The sequence below is a fragment of the Harpia harpyja genome, chromosome 2, assembly GCF_026419915.1.
Source record: "Harpia harpyja isolate bHarHar1 chromosome 2, bHarHar1 primary haplotype, whole genome shotgun sequence".
Lineage (NCBI taxonomy): Eukaryota > Metazoa > Chordata > Aves > Accipitriformes > Accipitridae > Harpia > Harpia harpyja.
The window spans coordinates 58,037,980-58,060,687 of NC_068941.1; the positions used below are offsets into that span (position 1 = coordinate 58,037,980).

The following is a 22,708-nucleotide window of genomic DNA, read 5'->3' on the forward strand; positions in this document are numbered from 1 at the left end:
ACAGAATTATGTGTCATTCCAGGTGTATATTAGAAATCTAATTAGAGATCAATGATAAAATTGTGAGATAATTATTCCCTGAAATCTTGTAATTTGCCTTCCAGCTGGTTGTGCTATATGCATTTCATTGTTTTTCAACAGCATTTTCAGAACTAAAGTTTTGCTTTCATTTATTAATAAAATAAAATAAACATTTTCAGAAACAATTTAGCAGACAAAAAACTGAAGAATAAAGATAAGACCTGTAAATTGAAAAGCATAGTAAATTTAACAGAGTTTTGGTATCTGCAAACTTTTTTTATTGCACTGTTAGATGCAATTCCATAGGTCTGTTTGATTTCAGAATTATTTTAGGGTTTTGGAGCTTTGAGACATTTGGGAGCTTTGTTTCACAGAATATAAGATAAATTGTGATAGCTCAGCTCATCTCTTTTGTTTGTTTTGTTAGGTGGGGTTTTTTTGTTATTCCACTGTTCAGGTTTGCAGTAGAACTGAATGAAAAATACCTTCTTCTGCTGTGTTGATTTGTTGGTCTTTATGGAATAGGCTCATATGTTATCTTTTTTCCCATTGGCAAGAAACTGCAATTTAAGCTGAGCAAACCCGAGAAAGCTCTGTCTGAACTGGCGTTGCAAGATCGCAGTTTAAGTACATTATAAATTCTTGTGTTGACTTCCACACATGGCACTGAAATAGATGTTTTTCATAGTTACTTTAAATTCTGTCCTGATAAGCAATAGTGAACTAGTTACTCTGTAAATTAATTTGACAATATTTTATAATACAAATTACCTACCAGGCTTACCAAAAGCCAAGTATTTTATAAAATCCTCATGTATTCAATATGTTTTGGATATTCCACATATGCTGATGACTACTTTTATTCTTACAAAATATCTTAGCTGAAACATTCACTACCTTGATTTCAGGAGCTGATGCTGTGGAGGCCCTGTGTAAGAGATTTGAAGTGAGGGCAAGTGAAGGTGGAAAAGTATTGTTTTCTGCAGATGAAGATGAGATTGTCATTGGAGCCGACAGACTGAAAGTAACAGGTAAGGTAATAATAAGGTTTCGAAATGCATGTAAACTTTTGGAGGTTTTGGTTGGTTGGTTGGTTTGTTTGTTTGTTTGTTTGTTTGTTTTTTAATACCTGTAGTAATAATTAATCTGTCAGTCTTCTACAAAATTTTCATCCACTGGAGAGGAATAAGTCTTATCATCATCAGTGATTGCTTGACCAACCAAAAGACATTGCACACAATTCCTCTAAAGGCAGATTTGACTTTAAACTCTGCAGGACCAACTATGGTACAAATCACCCTTACCACAGTGATTTGGCTTTTATATGTTACCATTAAGCATTGTTTTGTGGTACCTATGTCATTTGTTTAGGTAATGCCTCTTCACAATGATAAAAACTATTGTTATATGCTATGACCTCTGTTTTTTCTGTATCCAAAGTACCAAGTCTAACTTCCATGTGAGTTAAGGGTATGTACGCTGCTTTACTTTAGGAGGCTCAGCTGAAGTGTAGTAAGTAGAAACTTTGTCTTGAACATTTGTTCAATAAAATAAGAAAAATAATTTTAACTGGCATTTACTATCATAATTAGATATTTGTATATATTAGTAACTCATTTAATATTAGAAATGTGTGAGCTTATTAAAAAAAAAAAAAAACAAAACCAAAAAAACGGATACCTAAGTTTGTTTTAGATGAATGCTTTAACTTGGACTGCTTAATAAAATCTTACCTGAACTTAGGTTGCACTTGAGCTATCCACTCATAATCGAGAATAAGATACAAAACTTGAATTGCTTCACCAGTCAGGGGTGTTTAGCTTTAGATCAGTCTATATCTGGGGACGCGTGCTTTACAGAGTTTGAAATCAACCTACTAGTTTGAAAGTTCAATTGTGTAGAAAGTATAAGATGGTTCTGGTTTATGATTATTGTGATAAGATATCCCTTTCTGGTCTGTAAAATGTAAGAAATGCATTATCAGCAACTTTAAACCTTTTAAAAAGAAATATTATGTGGTTCTATTTCTGTGTAATGCCAGATATAACATTAACATAGATCCAGGAAGTCCAGAGTCAACCTATGACTGAACTTTCTTCATAAGCCTCAAGATGGTTGCTTGGCAGTATATGTGGGATAACTTTTCTTCCTCTTTCATTCCTATCTGACCTCTGTCTATCTTCTCTAGGCAAGCAATCTTTTTTAATACTGCTAAGCCAAAAGAAAAGGCTTTTACAAGCAGGCAGTTTAGTGATGTTGAGGTATCCAATATAATCCACTAAATTGTATTGGTTTACCACATGTGGGGTTAGGAGAGGGAGACATCAGTGTTTTGTTGAGTCAGCAGCAAATCTTCATAGATAGTAGTTGTACAAGAGTTTTACCATAGTAAAACCTAAGACGATAACTGGAATAACACATGAAGAAAAAAGACAATGATACTGAATCCTGCTAAGGTTCAAACTTGTTCAGAATATTAAATACTGAGAAAGTTAATCTTAAACATACAATCCACACAGGAGATTTCAAAGTATCTATCATAAGCTAAAAAATAAACCATCTTACAAATGGCACTGAGGATTATATTTCCTGTCATTAAGAAATGCAATCATAAGTTGTAGTTGTCATGGTAATTTTTTTTAATCAGACTTCAAAAACAAAGCACTGCTCAACTGTCTTCAGCTTCAAAGTGGCTTGAGTTCCCACAGCACCTGTTGACATCAGTGGCATAGAAAGTAGAACAACTAATGAAAAATTTATTCAGTGATGCTTAGCATGGGATATGAGATTGTTCCTTGTGAAAAGAACAGGTTTTCCTCCTTAATTCGAGAAATACACTTGACTGCGTGTGTATTTATATTAAGTTCCCCTGCCCAAATTAAAAAAAAAGAATAAAAAAAAAAAAGAATAAAGGCTGGGAAAACCTAAGTTAATGCTGAGTTTCAGGGATTACTGTATACCTGTTGAGTCCTACCAGAGAATCTTACTACCAGAGTTGTTTGTACAGGTATCTGATTTTCCTTCTGTGGCTAAAGTGAAAAATAAACAAGAGTTAGGTTTGAATTTTCAAAGAAATTCTTTTACTGAACTAGCAAAATAATTTTAGGGTTAAAACAATAAAAACATTGACTTTACTTGCGCACACACACACAAAAAGAAAGCTCTAAGCAGCATTTAAATATCATAAAAGAGAAAATATGCATATTGGAAGATTTATCAGGTTCTAAGTGTTGCCATTTACATCATGAAGTTAAATACAAATTGTGTTCCATTAAACAGCCTAATGTCCAACATTTGGGGCAATTTCTTCAGAAAAATTTTTTAAGGTGTTTTGTAATTGTAAGTTGAAAAAATAATTTACTTTTAAAAAACACTTGAAAAATATTTTCTTCTTTTGTGTTTATTCAAAAGTAATTTAATGAATTTGGGATCATTCTTTCTAATCTCTGGATAATCATCTTGTCTTGAAATCAGGTTTCATTAGTAAACTATCTTATAACGAGGCTATAAAAGGCTAGTTTCAAAATTTTATGCTTTAAATCCCTAGGGCCCACTTTAGATTAACCCTTCCGTCATCTTGTTAGAGAAGAAAAATATTATCCCACAGAATTAAGAGAAGGGTATTATATTTCTAAATGAATGAGCATTTCTGAAAGGCTTAGACAGAATAACCTCATATACTAATTTCTGTATCCCTAAAAGGCTTTTTGCAGCTAAGTACTAATCTGCAGCCAAATAATAAAGCTATAATGAAACATCTCTGCTTTACTGTTGACTTCAGTCTAAAGCTGAAATTATTTAGCATAGATTTCCCAATGGAGACTAAAAGTTGTATGATCCATGCAAACTCAAGAAAAGTATTTAAAAAAAAAATCTCCAGAAGGGCAAGAAAAAAAAAATTCTATCTTCATGGAAAAATAAAATAACAAAATCTTTCTTTCATATAGTAGCTCTTTGAATTCTGTCCAAAGATTGTGTGATACCTTTAAATTCTTCAGCAAACACATGAAAAGTGATGAGTCCCTGTGAGTTGCATCAATCAGATTGCATTACTCTATATGGCATGATATGACTGATGAAACTTGGCAAGGCATCATAATGTCAAACTTCAACCAGAAATTTTTTTTAGTGTATTTTCTCAAGCCTGTGTTTTGATAATCATGGTGCCTTGGGGTGAATAGAGGAAAGGAGTTACGGAAAAACAGAGAAAACAAAAAATGAATATCAAAAAGCAAAAATAAACTGCGCTTATTTGGAGATGAAACTCTCACATGTAGTTATTTAAGTGGGGTACTACAATGAAAACCTGATTTTATTTTCTTGCTTAGCTGTCAACAGTCTCTCTTTGGAAACACTTCACTGTGAGTGGGTCCAATAAATGATGCATTTTGGTAATTAATTTTCTAAAGCATGCCCATTTCATGGGCAGTTATAAACCACTATGACAATGTGGGATTTATTTTATATGATTTTTTCTCAGTTCAGAAGAATGCTTTTGTAATGCACAGCTTTAAAAAGCAATCTATCATAAGGCAGTATAAGAAATTCTTGATTAATAAAAACTTGAAAGATTAAGTTTCCAGCTTCTCATTGATTATTTTTGTAGCATTTTCATTTGTAAATTTTTATATAGGCAGCCTATTCCCGGGAGAAAGGTATAGTAGAAACATGCTAGTAATCCAGATATCAATATATTTTGCAGATAAGAAAATATGGAGGCAGAAGTAGTACTTTTTCTTTTAGAGATATTGCAGCTATATTTCCCTTTTAAGGGTCTCTCACTTTAAAATTAGGCAGTTGGCTGATTTAATTTAGACTTCTTACTCTTTCTTCCATCGTTACGTTTGCTTTTTCTTTTAACTGTGTTAGCTCTTTTCTACTGTATCATTCAAGGAAAGAATAAAAAAGATTCAACCTTTGCTTTATGCCCCTTTGCACAGGGATGTCTCTTACCACCAAGTTTAACATGTATCATAGAGCTTTGTAGGGAGGGAAGAGAAAGGCATGATGAAGTAAACACATTGCTGAAGAGCTGGGAAAGAAGCAGGAATAAGGAGCTGAGCTTCTGGTGGGCTCACAGGTTCCTTTCTGCACATGGTTAAACCTTTCTCCATCCCTTATATTCACCCTGTCCCAATGAATGGACCACATCTATAGCATCGTGGAGTCTTCTTCACTCCTCCTGCAGTTACAGAGCAAGAGTATCTGTTTGACTTTTACTTCTGTTATTTAAACCTTAATACAAAGTTTTCTGCCCTATGCTTTTACTTCATATCTCTTTTAATTGCAATACCATGTCTCTAAGATATTCTTGTAGCAGAACTTGAAAACACTGTATTGGTCACACTTGGTGAGAGTACAGGCATATATCGTGACTCTGCTTTATCCTGCCAGAGTACTTTTGAGAAAACAGATTAAGAAGGCCTAGCTTAATATACATTTTTCTGAGAGACAGCTACGAAAGATGGTTGTAATTCTTTCTATAAAACTTGCTCTTTTTTCTTAATCCAAACTTGTAGTTAGCAGCTGTATAAGAAGTACTAAGCAAAGTGGAGGCCGTCTAGTTATATTCAAAGGAAAACTACTTTTTTTGGACAATGTAACAGGTTTTTTTCTCCTCTGACTTTTGAGGTGGTTTGCTCAGTTAAGGGTAAAAACACATTATCAGAAACTTCTCTTTTCCATTAAACTTACAATGTTTTACTCAAATTATACAAACATTTTGCTTTTTTGAAAAGTATTTCTTTCTCTCTGATTTTTGAAGGAGAAGAGACTGCAATTTAATTCTTGTATTGTCTCCTACATGTTCTTCTGATCTATATAATTCTTTCAGACTTAGCTATAGTGTTCTTTATTTAACCATGGTTTTGTCTCTAACCCTTCTTCCAGGACCCACAAAAACAATAGCATAACTTGATTTGTTACAGGTTTAGGTACCACCTTCTAAAGCAGTTGTACTTGCACATGTGAGTTTTTTATTAATCATGTTTATAAAAGGCAAGGCAAAAATGGATTTGCAAATTAAACCACATAGGCCTTCCATCAGAAGCCATTGCTGTTCTGCAGTCAAATCCAATTATGTTTTCTAGATGCAGCAAATAAGCTGAATCACTCTTTCTAAAAAACCCAGTCTAGATTGTTTGGAAAATATTACTCACCTTTATGGAGAACTAATTTATTTTGTTTCCTATTACTTTCTTAACTGCTGGCTTATTTTCTTTCATCCCTTATTGCTGCATGTCTGAGTGGTATCTGTTTTAGCACAGGACCTGAACTCCTTTCTGGATAAAACAGAATTTTGTTATAATGATAAATAATATGTTAACAGTAATATTTTTGCTCTAAAAATAAGTAAGAAGCTAATTAAAAGCTTGTCAGTTAATGTTTTACCAAGATTTTAGTAATAGCTCTATAGAGTTCGACTGCTTGCATAATTTATTGAAACACTAAACTTTTCAGATATATGGAGCTCCATGTCTGTATTGTGTGAGCTGATATAATTAGTTGAAGATCACTTTGTTTCCATATTTCAAACTTAATAATAGATATCATCGTGGGAATTGCAATTGTAATAAGGCTTGCATATAGTTGCTAGCAGTAGTAGGAGAAAAAAAAAAAGAAGAGACATAAAAACTTTGCAGACCGTTACGACTTGCGATGAGCCTTCTTCCTTGTCGAACAGCAAAGTTATGTAGAAAGACAGACGTCGGAGAAGGACAGGAGTTAGCATACTTCAGTTTTAACGGAAACTTTCTCACGTTAGTAGCAGGACATGTGTACGTCAAATCTACTTTGACACCAGAACAGTGTTAGGGAAAAATCTGTGAAGGGCTGCAAGTATCTTTTTCGTTACACTAAAGTATATGCTTATAGTGGGTTCAGTATAGGTTTGATCAGAGCCATTTACTTCACTAGATGAAAGATGAGAGCCTTGATGTATCAAGGAAACTTCAGAAGATACCTACATACTTATTTCTAATTATATTCTAACAATATCCAGAATTAACATGCAGAGGAGTGCATCAGTACCTAGGTTTGATTTTAAGATTAATCTGTAGGACTGTGAGTCTGCAGGTCATTGAAATATAGAAAGGTCTTCCAGAGTAGTTAAAAGGAAATGATAAAGTACAAATATGGCTTATGGCTATAAAAAGAAAATATGACAGAAATATGAGGAAATATATGTGAATTGCAAATTAGGTTGGAAAAGTAGAAATAAAATATTTATAACAAGTACTGAAGTGTAGAAAAATAAATGATTATTTGATGTATGTTTTTATTACAGTAGGCGTATATCTAGTGCCTTCAGAAGCTGAATAGGAATTACAGTATGAATGGGAAAGAAGATCTTGGATTTGCCACATTCAGTTGGTGGATTGTCATTCAGGACAGATGGAGTTTGGAGACTGGAGTGGCACAAGATGAAGGGAAGCACTTAATCACTCTAAGCTGGCTTACGCAGCCAAATTATGTGACCACAGTAAAACTACTGTATCTGATGTTATAATAAAAAGATAAACCTTTAAGTAGATAATGCCAGACTCTCAGTACTCTGAACACTGAATGAACCAGAATTCTTTTATCATCATCTGTCAGTAACAAAAATGCATTATATATATAGAATTTCTGTGTTTCCTCAGTAACGACTACATTAATATGTACCCTAAAATGTACTGGAATAATAAGGTTTCTGATAAGCTTATTTAGATCTCAAGGAAACACTTAATGTCCAGATTTGTCCATATGAGAACTCTGATTGAAAGATAATATTATTGCAGAAGTCTAACCTCTTGGCAACAGAGCAACCTGTCAGAGCATTACTCTTGAGGTACAACTATAGAGCTGATTACAAGCAGATATACGTGAGCTCCAAGCTGTCTATGAACTGGAAGTTTTATAGGCAGGCTAAAAGTGGTGAGACTAAATAAATAAATTTCTTATCCAGGAGATTGCACAAATAGATTTATATCTTCTAGTTAAGGCTAGAATGCATCCAGCTAGCTCAGATTACAACTGTATATACTTACATCAGCCTGCAGGTGACTATGTAGATTGTTGGGGGATGACATTGACCTAAGGATAATAACAGTTTGTTTGCAAAAGAAAGATTTTGATTTTTGGCACTTAAACAAAAACATGCCAAGGAACAGAATGATTGGTCTCAGGAATGTATGTAAAGAGAAAGAAGCTTGATAAAAGAAGTTTCTCTGAAAAAGCAGACAAACATGCAAGCAGTTCTGCCAGCCTGGGAAAATATGTTCAATTTCTTACAGCCTTTCCACTGAAAAATACTCAACAAGGCTGTTTATAGACAGAGACATAGAAGTAGTGAGCATATAGTCAGGCAGGAGAAAGGAAAAGGAAGGAAAAAAAACCCCAGCAAAATGACACTCTTTTGATGTTTAGGTAGAGGAAAATCATCCTCTACCTACAGGGTCAACCTTTCTGTAATCCATGCTTTCTGAATGCCTCTCCTTCCATATTCAGCTTTTTATTTCTTCTTTTTTCAGTTATAAGAGCAGACGGATTTCAATCCTTTCCTCTCCTTCTGGGCTGTAATCTATTTAATTCTATTAAATAGGGCTTATGTTTTTGAGCTGATTCTGTACTTGTCTGAGCTCTTCCTTTGCAGAACACAACCAGTAGCTTCCAAAGTTAGTGAAAAGACTATTCGCTCTGTTCTGGTACAGGGTAGTATTGATCCAGAGACTGATTCTAACTTCCAGATTGAATCTGTTTTTTGGGTTAAACCTTTGACACCAAGATTAAGATATTGGATATTTGTGACCATTGTTAGAATGAATATTTTGGGGGAAAACTGCCAATATCTACATCATATTCCCAACCATATTCCACATTCCCTGTTGAAGGACTGTGCAGAGTCCAGAGATGCAATTTAAAGTAGTTCTAGTTTTGAAGAGTCTGAATTGCGTGATACCAGGCAAATCCACATGGCCTTTGTAAGGGTCAAAGCCCGGTGGAAAATTGCCCCATTATTAGTAAGCTGAGATAACTCTTAAATCAAACCAAACCAGCTTGTTTGGAAAACACACACTAAACATTCAGAAGGTTTTGATGCAGGAAGTGGATATGAATTGGGTTCAGATTTTGTAGTAAAATTCTAATTCTTAAAACCTGAGCTAAGCCTGTGACTCACATGCCCTCAGGCTTTGGTAGTTTCGAAAATGCACATTTAAATTACAGTAGTCAGACCCATCTCTATTTTTAAGATATAGCTACTCACAGGAGGGAAAGGTGAATCATAAAGGCATTCCCATTTTCTTTTTTTTGCCTTAAAGTACTTGCTTGTGAGTTATTTCTGCCTGGAAACAAAATTCTGTTGTTGGAGATAAGGGTCAGGCTGCAAAGCACGGTAGGATTTAGGTTCAATGAAAAGCGTATTTGGCTCCAAATACTCATCCTATAATGATGACACTACAGGCCAAAAATATCTTGCTTTGTCCTGGAAGAGTATTCTCATTAGATGCTAGAAAATGAGATCATTTGGATTTGAATTTGTAAAGCCTTCAGAATAGGAGGAATACTATTAAATTTATAGGAACTATTGCAGGCATCTGACTTTTCCCAAACAATATACAGACGTACCTCTTAGTGTGAGCCATGTAATACATGTCAGAACTGCACTTTGTTTTCTCTGAATCCTATCTGAAACCACTACAAAGTGGCTTTTTTATTTTTATCCAATCTTAAGGCAAATTTTTCACCCAAATTTCAGTACAAGCTAATGTATTTAGTAGCCGTAAACTGCATGGTGAAATTATACAAGAGTACGTCATGACATACATCATACTTTCAGAACTTATGTGAATGAATGGGAAGATATTGACTCTAAATTTAGGTAGGAATCAGCAGAAAGAATAAATACAGATATCTTCACAGGGAGGTACTGTTTGAGTCCATGGCAGTCACAGTTTGAAACAAAGCTTTACTCAGAGGAAAAGTTAGCAGATTTCTACCAGTAACATCTCGGACTTCACTGTTATCTGTAGATCTGTTTGTAAAGCAGGTATGCAGTCAAAGCTGTGAAGAACTTCCTATTCAAATAATTTCTGCTCTGCAATACATCTCAAAGCTTATTCACAGCAGACTCCTATAAGCTAGGAATAATTTCACCCACAGGAAGCAACCCTAGAAAAAAAATTGTATCACCCATGAAAATATGGCCTTTGGCCTTCAATCTACGTTGTGAATTTAAATTCCTATCCTCATTGTGGCTAATGACGAGTTTACATTTCACAGTGTCTGACAGCATTAAATTCACCACACCGAGACACAAACATAATAAGTCATCATTTGGCTCCAGAAAAATATCATCAATGTATATAGGCCTTTGTATTTGAATTAAAAGTATATAACAATGCGGCTTTGCTCAAGGTTCAGAAAGTACAGAAGTGTGTACATGTGTATGAAGATTAAGAAGTGTAGATAGAAATCTATAACAATTCAGAATGGGTAATGTAAATTCCAGAAGGAAGAGTGGCAAAAATCAACATATATTCTATAAAAGAAATTAATTATATGTGGTAAGAATCATCTCATAAAAAGAGAAGGAAGTAAAAAACCTCAACATCCAGGCAGAAATGGATGCATCTGAAGAATGTACAACTGCTCTGAGATTCAAAATGTAAATGGATTTATACTTCATGGGTACTGATGAAAGGGCAAAGAACCTGTGTGGTAATGTTGACCACCAAACCAAAAAGATTATACAGATGAAGCTTTTTATAAACAAAAAGAATCATCTAATGCACAGGGCCTGGTGACAGCATTTTGGAATGTTTGGGGGCTTCTTGTTTCCTTTAACTACAGAAACAGACTTCTGTTAGGAAAAAAAGTGATCAAGACACAGATTGTACAAAAGATTTATAGATTATAAGGATGGCACAGTGTTGAAAAAGTAATATAAGGAGTGTTGCTGATCAGTGGGGAGGAATTGAGAATGTGAAGGTGGAATGAAATCTGAGAGAGGGCAACCACCATGTAATGATAACATACCCTGTTTGAAAGTTACAGGGAAAGACAACAGCAAAACAAAAAATCAAATTGACTTCCAGAGGTCAATTTTAAAACCTCTGGGGATTCCTAAGGTGCACCGGAGTCCTCAGAAAAAGAGTTAGGAAACATTTTGGATCAGAAGCTGAAGAGCATTATGTGATGCAAGAAAGTCAAATATGAAGCTAGAATGTGTAAACAGGAGTAGAGCCTGCAGATCTTCTAGCCTGTTCAACATTGCAAGGTCCTCTCCAAAGTGCTTAGTCCAGCTTGGTGTACCATTGTTCAGTAAACAACCCGATAGAATCCAGAGCCATAGAATCCATAGCTGTCTAGAAGCATGATCTCAGGGAAGAGAGAAAGAGATAGTGCTGTTCAGCTTGAAGAAAAAATTATCAAAGGGAATATGATATCAGTCTTGAGGCCTTGAGAAACAGCCTGTTGAAAAACAAGGGATGCTCTCTGTAAGTTAAAAAAGAAAACCAAGACTTTTTAAATGGAAAGAATAGTGAAACACTGGAATAGTTTGGCTGTAGAGCATGTAGAATCACCTTTTCTTCTGCAGAACAAATTATACCAACATCTGTTGAAGATGAGCTAGTTGATCCTGATTTGGTTTTGAACTTAATGATCACAGCAAGGAATGAGCCTTAGAGGAGATCAGATATTTTTTCTTTTTATCTCTAGTCACAAGCAAAATAATATAAATTCAATAAAATTTGTTCTTTCTAACCTTAGGAGTAATGTCCTACTCTTTGAAGCTGTCACTATTATAGGCAGGCACACTCCTTATAAGTTTGTGCTTGTTTAAAAGAAGACTTCTCTATATTACTTTTATTTTAAAGGTTGCAGGTAGCTGTATTATTCACATATAATTGTTTATTATGTTAAATAATTTTAAGTGTTTCATATTTTTTATTATTGCATTTTAATACTTTATGACTAACTAATATTTGGGGCTTTTTTGAGCTTTTATTTATCAGAACAATCAGTCACTACAGGAACCATGCCTCACACTTGAACTTATACCAAAAATTATAAAAAGATTCTTTACATAAAACCCAAAAATATTTTTGTGGGAGAATCATTTAAAGTTGATAAATGTAATTAATGTGCATATTATTTACTAAGACCTTATAGAAAATGTGAAATTAGAAGATTATATGAGGTTTTTCTGTAAAACACTTAGCAAGATTAGATGGAGACTGCAGACAATTTAACAAGGTCAATTATGTTTCAGTAATGTCTAGAAGGTTCCAGTATAACAATACGCTGTTGTTGTTCTACATGCAACACTGATAGAAGAATCAGAATTCTGGCAGAAATTTACAGCAGAAGATTCTTACTAACGTGTTAGATACAGTCCTCTTCATTGTAGTTTTATTTATATTCTTTAAGGGTTTTTTTAGCTATAATACAGTGTTTAGTATTAAAAAAAAACAGTTGGGTAGCATGACCAAAAAAGACATCAGCATATGCATTTGCACCTAGCTCTCCACTTGTATCTCTAACTAACCACTCACGAAACCTACCAATTACAAAACTCTCATTTTGACTTTTGCATAAAAGTGTTTCTGTTCAAGCTAAGTGTAAACTTCTTTTTTTCTCTTTTACAAAGTAAAACAACAGCAAATAATTGTATTCATTTCTTAAGATTTTCCTTTTCATTAAACCGAGAAACACTGAAGTCTCTCTGTGAATCCCTAGCAAGTCCTAGCACAATGGGGCATTACAAGAGAGGTGGAATATCCTTCTGCTATAGAAGGAAGGGCATGCATCCCCAGTCAAGGTCCAGCAAGTAGTGTTTGTACTGCCATAGAACCAGCACCTATTTTCTTGGCTTTCTCTGCTGCCTTTCAGCATGTGCTTTCAGAGACAGGCAAGCTATTTACCAGCTCTACTGTCTGCACTTCATGTAAGCTTAACACCTTTGCTCTGACTTGTTCCAGGGAAGTCCTTCACAGTTCTCATCCCTTCTACATGGCTGTTGGCCTGTCACAGGTTGACCATTTCTGTCAACCCGTGACTGGTCAACAGCTTTATTTCTTTACCCCATGAATAGTTTTGTTTCTTGGGAGACCTGTCACTAAGATGAGCACAAGTCTTTCGGATAGAGCAGAACTTCATTGTGTACTACCACTCCTATTCAAAATTCTTCCATCTACCAGCCAAATCAGTTTTTCCCAGCAGGCACTTCTCCAAGGGGAAGCCTCCTTTTTCTGAGACCCGATCATCAGACAAGAATCTCAAGGTAAGTCTAAATAGTGTATGGGGATGCAAACAAGTTTTCCCCTTACTTGAAATCTAACTAAACACAATCTAGCCTGAATGGTCTTGAAACTGCTAATTGCATTGGTGTAGACCCGAGTCTGACTGAATTTCCCTTTATTCTCAGCAGCTATGTGATACTGTCTTTATGCCTAGTCAGGTATTCCTGGTGTAGAAACACATCCTCCATAGACCTTCTTCTCCTACTTTGTCCTCTCTTGTAATCAATCCTTGAAGCTTTTCAAATGGGCTTCCCAGATCACAACGAGCATCCTTCTTTGTGAGCCCCTCTCAATTTCTTCAGACCTCAGCTAGTCTCTTTCTTTAAGGAATTAATTTCTTTCTTCCTCTTACCTCTTTCTTAGACTTTAATTCCTAAATTTGGGTGTCACCTGGTCATTTAGGTCCAGATAAATTGAACGCAACAGGGACAGTAATATTATAGTCATAGGACTGATCTAAGGGCCCCTGATAGCCTAGCCTCTCCAAATGCACAAATATCACCAGACTCAGACAAGCTTCTAAGAATAGAACTAATACATTTTTTAAAAAATTGTGTTAAGCAGTTCCACTGTAGAAATGGGTGACTTTCCAGCTGTGAAACATCTGTGAACAAATTGCATTTCTCTTGTATTTAATTGTTTGAATTTCAGTAAATAATTTGTGATGATGATTTGATCATGATTACTTTTTTGTGACTTGTTAGGATTTGAAATCCAAGCTCTTTTGACATAAGAACTATGTTTGTTTCATTATTGGATAAACTTAATCCTTGGAATTTAGTTGCCTGTGCAAAACTTGTAATTAAAATGCCAAGATTTATTTTGCCATTCTCATTTTCAAAGCATTATGATAGCAAACATACTTGTCAGTAAATACATTCTATAGAAAATTTACTGAAAGCAAATATAAAGCAGATCATGATGCTTCTCCATCCTTGCCAGCCCCCATCAACTGGAACTAGTACCCTGGAGCTTGAAATCAGTGTAAGGTTTGCCTTTTAATTGTGCAGGAGCAAGAATGAGCCCTGAATGAATAAACTAAATTGTTGCTTAAGTTCTCCAAAGTTTTTTAAAAGCAGCTATGAATTATATAGATTGTTATAATATACATATTTCTCACCTATGGTTTGTCATTTTAGTTGCCTCATTGGTTTGAGCACTTTTACATTTTTCAGAGCTACATTGCCCATCCTTTGGGTTTGAATTTGCAAGACCAATAGCTAAGCTATCTGACAGTAGTCTTACATTTAAATGTGTGCTTGAATTTTGGTCCTCTGAGTTGTACCACTGAAGCTAAAGCATACAATGAGGAACTTTGCAAGACTGGAGTAATAAATAGTTCTGAGGATCTTGGACAATGGCTGAGATTTTATTGAATCACTTTGTTTTCCTTCTGCACTAATTAGTATCCCCATTTATTAATTTATAAATAATTTAGCAAGGACCTCTTCCTATTTCGTGTTTAAATTCCTCAGGGAAAAATTATCTTTTCACTTTGCTTCTCTGCTTTTCAATTAATCTACTTTCACTAGCGTATACTTTATGCTTGATACATTTCTAAAAGTCATTCTCATTAGTTTCATTGACTGTCATTTCTAATTTTTATTATTTTTTCCAAAAGTGTTAAATCTTTACTCTTTTTTTACATTATTATTTCATACTTTGCATTTGTGCATAGGACAGTGTGCAATTACTATTATATATTTTTTTCTTTGAGTGATCTCCTGTCAGGTCTTATTAACTATTTTCGGTTTACTTGAACTGAGGTACAGAGTTTTGGGATATTCCATTCCAAACCTAGGAGATCAGAACTAATCTAGGAATGCAGACTTTTTGGTTCCTGTTTGAATAAATGCTGTTACAGTCAAGTACACTGGTCCAAACTGTATGCTTTGATGAGGTGGGCGTTCCTAGGTATGATACTGAGCAAAGTTAGTGCCAAACTGCAGTGTTTTGAAACAAAGAGCAACACTACAAAACACTGTCGTTTCACAGGATTAATTCACAAAATGGCATTAGAACTGTATGAATGGAAGAACACACAACAAATGTGGCTGGTTTTGATCATATCTTAGCAAAGTAAAGCATCCATGATTAACCACGCTGACATTCTAAAGTAACACTATACAGCTACCTTTTCATCTTACTGGAGAGAAAATGAAAATAATTTGGTTTGGGCCATAAAAAGGGACCATTCTGTTGTCCTTTATTTCCTTCTGTGTACAGTTCCTCTTTGCATAGGGGATTTTCCCATACTTCTATTTTAGAAGTTAGTTACTTTTGGTGTGTATTTTCAACTTCACTTTTGAGTAAGATTCTGTACAGTGAGGGGAAGATGAGAAAGCTACATGAATAAGTACACTTCACTACAAGAAGGGATAGGATGAATGAGCTTAGCAAGGCAAAGCAATTAGAGACCTCTCCTTTCAGAAATCATCATACTGTAGTTGGTAGCCCACACTAAAACCTCCATGTCAATGTTTCCTGATGGTGTATGTCACATTCATAGATAAACTGAAGTGCACATGCGTACCATAAATTTTACTGTTTTGATATATGAAGAACACTTGTATTGATCCTGTCAATGGTAATATCAGTAATAGGTATAGTGGGGTATGTTTTTCTAGCTGTTCTTAGAAAGCATTAGAATTCAGCATTATGGTAACTGTACTTTAGCAAATATCCTGGTTTTCATTGAAGTTATTAGATAGCAGGTTTGTAAAACATTTGAAACATATTTTGCGAGCATGCTAGAAAAAGACTGTTAGAGCATAGATCTAAGCCCACACGTATACACACACACAAAATCATGCACACACAAATGCCTTTCAGTTCTTCCTGGCAGCCTTATTCCTTTACAAATGCCAAAATGTCATTTAGCTCAAGTGGAGACTTTGCCCTTAAGTCATCATCACTCTAAACCAATCTGATACATAAAGTGTGATAGAAGTGACAGCAAGTACTATAGGTTACACCACTTACAGTGTCACTTGGAATAGTGCTTTTTCATGTCCTTTTTCTGCATCATTTTCTGCAAAGCAAGTATGTTATGGTGGTCAAAGGTCTAGGTATAGCAGCACGTAAAGCTTTCAAAGTACCTAGATATCACACTAAGACACAAGATCAACAAAGCAAAACATTGGCGGTATCCGAATGCTAAGTTCGTTTGAAAAAGTCCTTTCCCAATTTATGGTCGAATGCAGGAGGTGGGATTGGTAGTTACATCTGAAAGTCTTTTCTCATTACACATCCAAGGGAAATACCTTTTTTAAAAATACTCATTTTCATATCAAGCAAACCAGTTGTATTATTTCTGCTATTTTTATCTTAGCAGCATTACCAAATGATGGACTACTTTTTTAATCTGTTTTTACACTCTCAGTGTGGAGCAGAGAAAACGCAATAGATAAAGCATACTGTGCAGAAAGAGTATTTATCAACAAGTTTGTTTCATGTTTTAGCTGTCAGGACTGTTTTCAGGCTTTTTATAGTTGCAATTTGTTTTCTTCTCACTGTCATTCTTGACCTTGCCTCCCTGGTTTATATTTAGATTTAGGATGAAAGCAAAAGACCAATTAGAGTTTCTGAATTTGAAGTTTTAATGAAAATGCTCTTTTTTTTCTTCATGAAAGCAAAACTAACAGTAGTAAACCAATTTCATTTTGGCAAAGCATTAATGTGAAAAACTAGTATAGATATTAAAAGGAACCTTTAATGCAAAGCAAGGAAAGGAGCAGAGGGAGTATCCTGCTGAAAAAAGCAGAACATATTACTTACAGTGCTAAGAGGCCAGAGGGAGACTAAAGGACAAGGAAGATTGAATCTAGAAGAAATAAATTCCTTTGGAAAGTTTAAGAATATAAGAATAGAGATCTTTCCAAGTAAGGTTCTCTTCAGTGAAAGCTGAAAGGCTGGACTGGTAAGCATCATAACAGTTTGTTAACTAGATAATATAGGGAAATACTTCTTAGAGTTGATCTGAAGATAATGCAAAGTAAGGTTGGTTTTCCTTTTTGTCTCTCAACCTATCTCTGAACCTGGTAAGGTCTTTTGTTGATAGCTGGATGTATGAAACATATTCTTTCTGTAATTTTAACTTAAAAATGGTAAAGCAAAAGAATTGGTTTCACGATGACTGTCAAATTGTAGGACATTCTGTTCCCTAGACATGACAATCCTGGTACCCAGTGTTCAGTATTCTGTTCTGAAACTGCCTGAACATAATGTAGTTTAATGTCTAAGAGGATGTGAACAACAGGTTTCTCTGGCAGCTGACCCCACCGAATTTTCATGCAGAAGTAAAGCCTGCTTTGCTAATTTTAGCTAGACATGCCTTGGTATGTAGTAAGGCAATGAAAAGTGCTTAAAACTTAAAAGTCTTATGGTGAATTTATGTTAGGTGTATTGCAACAGTGACGAGAGTCTGATTTTTGAGTCTCTCCTGACTCACAAACAGTAAAAGAGCAAAAACTAGACTAGGGCTATGCCACAAGACTCACAGCAGAGCTGGGCTGTTACGAGGTTTGCCAGGTAATCTGAATTGTGGTTGTAATCTGAGTCCTGATACTGCTCCTTGGTGACACAGAAGGGAGTACTGAGACCAGCACTGATAAATTACTCTGTGACCAGCTCAGTCCCATCTTGAAAATGGAGTGGTAGGTCTAGCAGTAAATTACTGCCATAAACCCTCTTCCCACAGCCTCTGCAAGGTATGTGGCAACTCTCTTGTGGTTCTTGCCTGCAAAAACATCCGAGTCTTTGGCAAAAGATGTGTATTTCGGCCAACTTTAGCATATTGCAGTATGCTTTAGTATCTTGTCCTTTCCTGCAGAAAATATGGTGTCTTTCCTGTGATTAATACAGATCACACATAGGCACGCGTTTGCTAACATGACCATTGGTGCTTTACAATCATTGCAGTTTATTGATTTGAAATACACCTGCTTCCATTTTGTTGCTAAATTAAAAGGCTTGCTTCACTGCTATGCTGACTTGAAGGTGAGAATATTAAGTGACAAAATTACTGTTGCACATTCACCCTCTCTCTCACAGCTGCAGAGTTTCCATTTAAAACTGCAGTAAAGACTTACCGAAGTTAAGTCATTTGCCCTTTTGCATTGCAGTAATGCCAGGTTTGAATGTGCTGTATTCATCTGTGTAATTTACTTCTAGAGAGAAACCAGAATATTAATAAAGAGCAGGAATAAAAAGACAGTCATAATAGGTGATAATCAAGATAACTAGTGGTAATATCAAATAGAAAGTTTTTAACAACCTTGTGAGGGACTGATATAGCTTCATTTTTTTTCTCTTATCTGCAAAAAAATTTATGACTTTCAATAATTGGAGATACTAATATTTTTGTTTCATTTTAGTCTAATAGGCACCAAAATGTATTCTATCAACATATCTCCATTTCAGTGTTGTAGAAATACATGTGAGGATTCTTCTCATATTTTCACTTTTTCATGAATTCAAACATATTTGAAGGCATTTTTACAGTGACTTTTTAAATACGTACTATATACTTTCATATGATGGACTTTTTATATGTGTATTAGTGCCCTCTACAGGGTGCACAAATGCACTTATCTAAATATTTGTTTATAATTCATCCATGGCATGCTAATTCCTATACAGTAAAAATGCTATAGTAGAACTATTTCAGAAATCTGGATAATAGTCCTGCTGCTTTGTGGCTTCCTTTTGCGTAAATAAAACAATTTACTAAATTGTAAGAATGCAGCAGTATTTATAACATAATCATAACAACTTTTCAGTATGCTACAGTAATGGCAAAGTACAGAACAGAAATAAATGCACATTTACATATGGCATAAAGAACTGGCCACTAAAACCTATATAAGGCACCCTATGAATCAGTTTTAATGCTAAGGGTAACTTAGATGACTTCTGATATAGTTAAAGTGAGATTTCTAAACAAGCTTTCCCAATTTAGATAAAATTCAGATATGTCAACTGCTGACCAGATGTTGAATGCAAAAGTTTCAAAGTGGTTAGGTTGCGTGCATTGTTGCTGTAGTCTCAGTCCAGTATCGGTAGTTAACTAACCTCTAGAGATGCTAATTTCTCTTTTTTTGGCTATAGATAAAATATAAATAATCTGTACTCCTAATTTAGGCAACTAATGAGATGTCTAGACTTAATGGAGAAGATCCTGATAAATTCCTCTGAGCTTTTGACTTTTCAAAATGAAACCATTTATTTATGGATTATCTTAACTGAAGGGCAAATGTCTTTTCTTTTATCAAAAGCTAATCATTAGTTCTTTTGTTTTAGAGCTTTTTGAAGCAAATTGGATAGATATTCCTGACTAGGTTTTGTAGGTAGGCAGCAGTACATTCTAGAATTTTCAGAAAGCTTCAAAATGGGAAATTATCGTTGATTGTTCTTGGAACTAGGTGAGAAACAATTTTCTCATTCTCACATTTTTCGCCCTTAAGATTCTAATATTTTTCCATAGTGTTTTGTACAAATACATGACACTTTGCTTTTAGTAAAAATCAAGATAAAATTATAAGGTAATTTAATTAGCCTTGAAGTTAAAGGCTTCATTTTGTACTCGGGATATCCAAGTTCATGTCCCATTCTTTTACATCCCAGGTGAGACTCCTGATTATGAAGCTATTGACTGTTGTTTGATAGTCCTCTCATTCATTGATTCATTCATTTTTCATCAAGGAAACATCAATTCTGTTTGTAACTGATTAATTATTCAATAGAGCATAAGCCTGAGTGTTCCAAATCCTAGGGTTATCTTCTACAAAAAGTGAAAATACAGTCCTTTTGATCTATTAAATACAAAAATAATCCCATTAAAATTCAATTTTTTGAATGTAGACAAGGACATTTTTTGTTCTGTGTTCCATTATTGTGAACCCAGAATCATTTACAACATTTTAAGAAAAATGCAAATCCAGACTATCATATACATCTAGGAAAAGAAACTGATTTTTTGGTTTTTAGGAATTATTTACTGTGAAATCTAAATGTAACCTTTAAATCTATTCATATATCTAGCTATTGTAACTTTTCAAGGAGATGGTATCAATCCAAGCAGAAAGTGGTTGTAGTTAATAATTTTTATTGTCATGTGTATCTCCGTATGTCATGCATCACAGGGGAAAAAGGTAAAAGACGTTATGAAAATTATTATTTAAAACTTGTTCTTTGTAAATCCCTTAGATATTTTTCAATTTCTTTCATGTTTTGAAAAAATATTCGATTTTAATATGATTTCTCAGAAGTTTCATTTAAATCTATAGACTTCTTTCATCCCAGAATTAGCATTTAGAATAGCTATTTCCAATTATTAATTGAATTAGGTTACTACTATGCTCAGTCCAAATTTTATTCAAATAGATTCACTTTTTCAGCAGAGCAAACCAAGTGGCCAAACAGAGATTTTGGATGTGAACTTTCAAACAAGTATGTGGGTGAGCAGCTGAACACATAGGCATAATCCAGTTTCATTTGCATTGCAAGACAAGAGGTGTCTTAACTGCCCACCATTAGGAAGCAATGTTTCAAATGTTTGTACTCAACAGAAGTTAAGGTGATATTTAAGAAAATAAATACTGACTGTTGCAATTTTGCAAGTATTTCCTGGAGTTGCATTTTGCTTTGATCAAAATTTATCACACTGAAGATGCTGAATTTTAATTTATTGGGGAACTCATCCTTCTTATCTAAATGAAAGGCTTAGTAGAAGTCTTGCTTTAGAAAGGTTGCCATACAGAAAATATGCATCAAACGTTAGTCATGTTCAAGGGCCTGGAGTAATGAATCCAAATAATTCATTTTAGAATTTACTTTTATTAGCAGCTTACCTCTGAAGACTTCAATGCTCATGCTTTAGTTTAGAAGAGAAGAGCTGCATCTAGTCAGGCCATACTACAGCTTCGTACCTATAATATACCTCCAGTATGGTCACGTCAGTATCAAACCTTCATTATTTAACATTATTCAGTTTTGCTGCTGAGGGACTCTGCAAGATTGAAATCCCAGCGATCATGCCAATCCTACTTACTTTCATTTTAGTTACGTGCACCTCCATAGCAAAAATCCAGTTGCATTGTCCTCTTTTAATACAAGTACTTAGCTAAACTACATTTCAAGCCATTTATTAAAATTGAAAGTCTTGAAGAGCTGCGCAATCAACATGTGGTCCAGAAGCTGCATTCTCATGCCTTTGGGTTTCTAATGAGCCCGAGATAAATTATAATAACTGGGCTTTTAAAAAAGAAGCAACAAGCATTTTCTGTAGTCTTTTTATGATCATTGATCTGCCTAGTTGAATATTTCTGTTTTTTTCAGTCTGGCAGTGATCAGCTCTTCAAAGGTCTTAGTGTTGAACAACAGCTAGCTAATCTCACAAAGGCACTTTTAAATTTTAGCTATGTACACATGGTAAAAGAATTAAGAATTGATATTTTTTATTGCAATTAAACTTTTAGAACATAAAATCTATGTTTTAAAGGTCTCTTCAATGGTAAAGCAATCTTGATTAATTACTCATATTTCTCTGTGAAACCTGTGGATGCTTTAACTTAATAATGAGTTTGCAACGAGTAAAATTGCAAGCTTCAAAAATGATAAATATTTTACAAACTCTTCTTTAAACTCTCTAACTCAGAGGACAAATTGACATTAAAGTCTAATACTTGCATAATCTTAGTACTTCATCATATCGCTACTTGATGTTTCTGAAAAACCTAGAGAAAGATCAAGGCAGTAAGATTCAGCTGTGCCTGTGATGCTGCAATGCCATGTAATTTGTCCACATCAAAATGCTAGACAATTGCATTATCAGTACAGTTGAGGTGATTTGCTTACAAGAATGGATGTGAAAGGTGAGATAATGCTAATATATGGTTCATTTTTCACAACAAAATAATTTATTGGTTTTTGATTCTTGGCTCATCAACTCTTTAGCTGGCATTCTTTTCACAAAAAAAATTAGCTCTGCTAATCAGTATGCTCAGGTGCTGGTCTTTTCATGCTAGTCGGTTATTAAGTCACTGAAAGGTGTCAGTGTTGTTGTGTGAGCTAAGTCATAAATTATGAAAAGATTATTTGCTGGTTAAATAAATGACAAAATTTCCTCAGCATGCACATACATAAGCAAATATAATCCAGCACCAAATACCAACATTGCACTTCCATTGTTTTTATGAAACTTGCCATTTCCCAAAGGCTGAATTTCAGGAACCATTAAATTGAGTAGAAATTAGTAGTTTACAGTGGTGTCTCTGAATTCTCAATATTCAGTTTCATCAGGAACGTGTGACTAGTTTTGCCTGTAGCGAAAGGGGTTTGATTTGCTCTGTGTCAAAAAAGTGTGTTTTAAAGGTCTGGCGTTTATAAAACTGCTATTCATAAAG

General features: G+C 34.6%; 1 protein-coding gene across 1 annotated transcript in view; it reads left to right on the forward strand.

The window, feature by feature from the left end:
- Positions 1 to 22,708, forward strand: part of SGCZ (sarcoglycan zeta) — a 527,596-nt gene that overhangs the window by 475,862 nt on the left and 29,026 nt on the right. Inside the window, exon 5 of the mRNA XM_052779979.1 lies at positions 930 to 1,052. Coding sequence (XP_052635939.1) covers positions 930 to 1,052 — 123 coding nt within the window. The remainder of the gene's footprint in view (positions 1 to 929; positions 1,053 to 22,708) is intronic.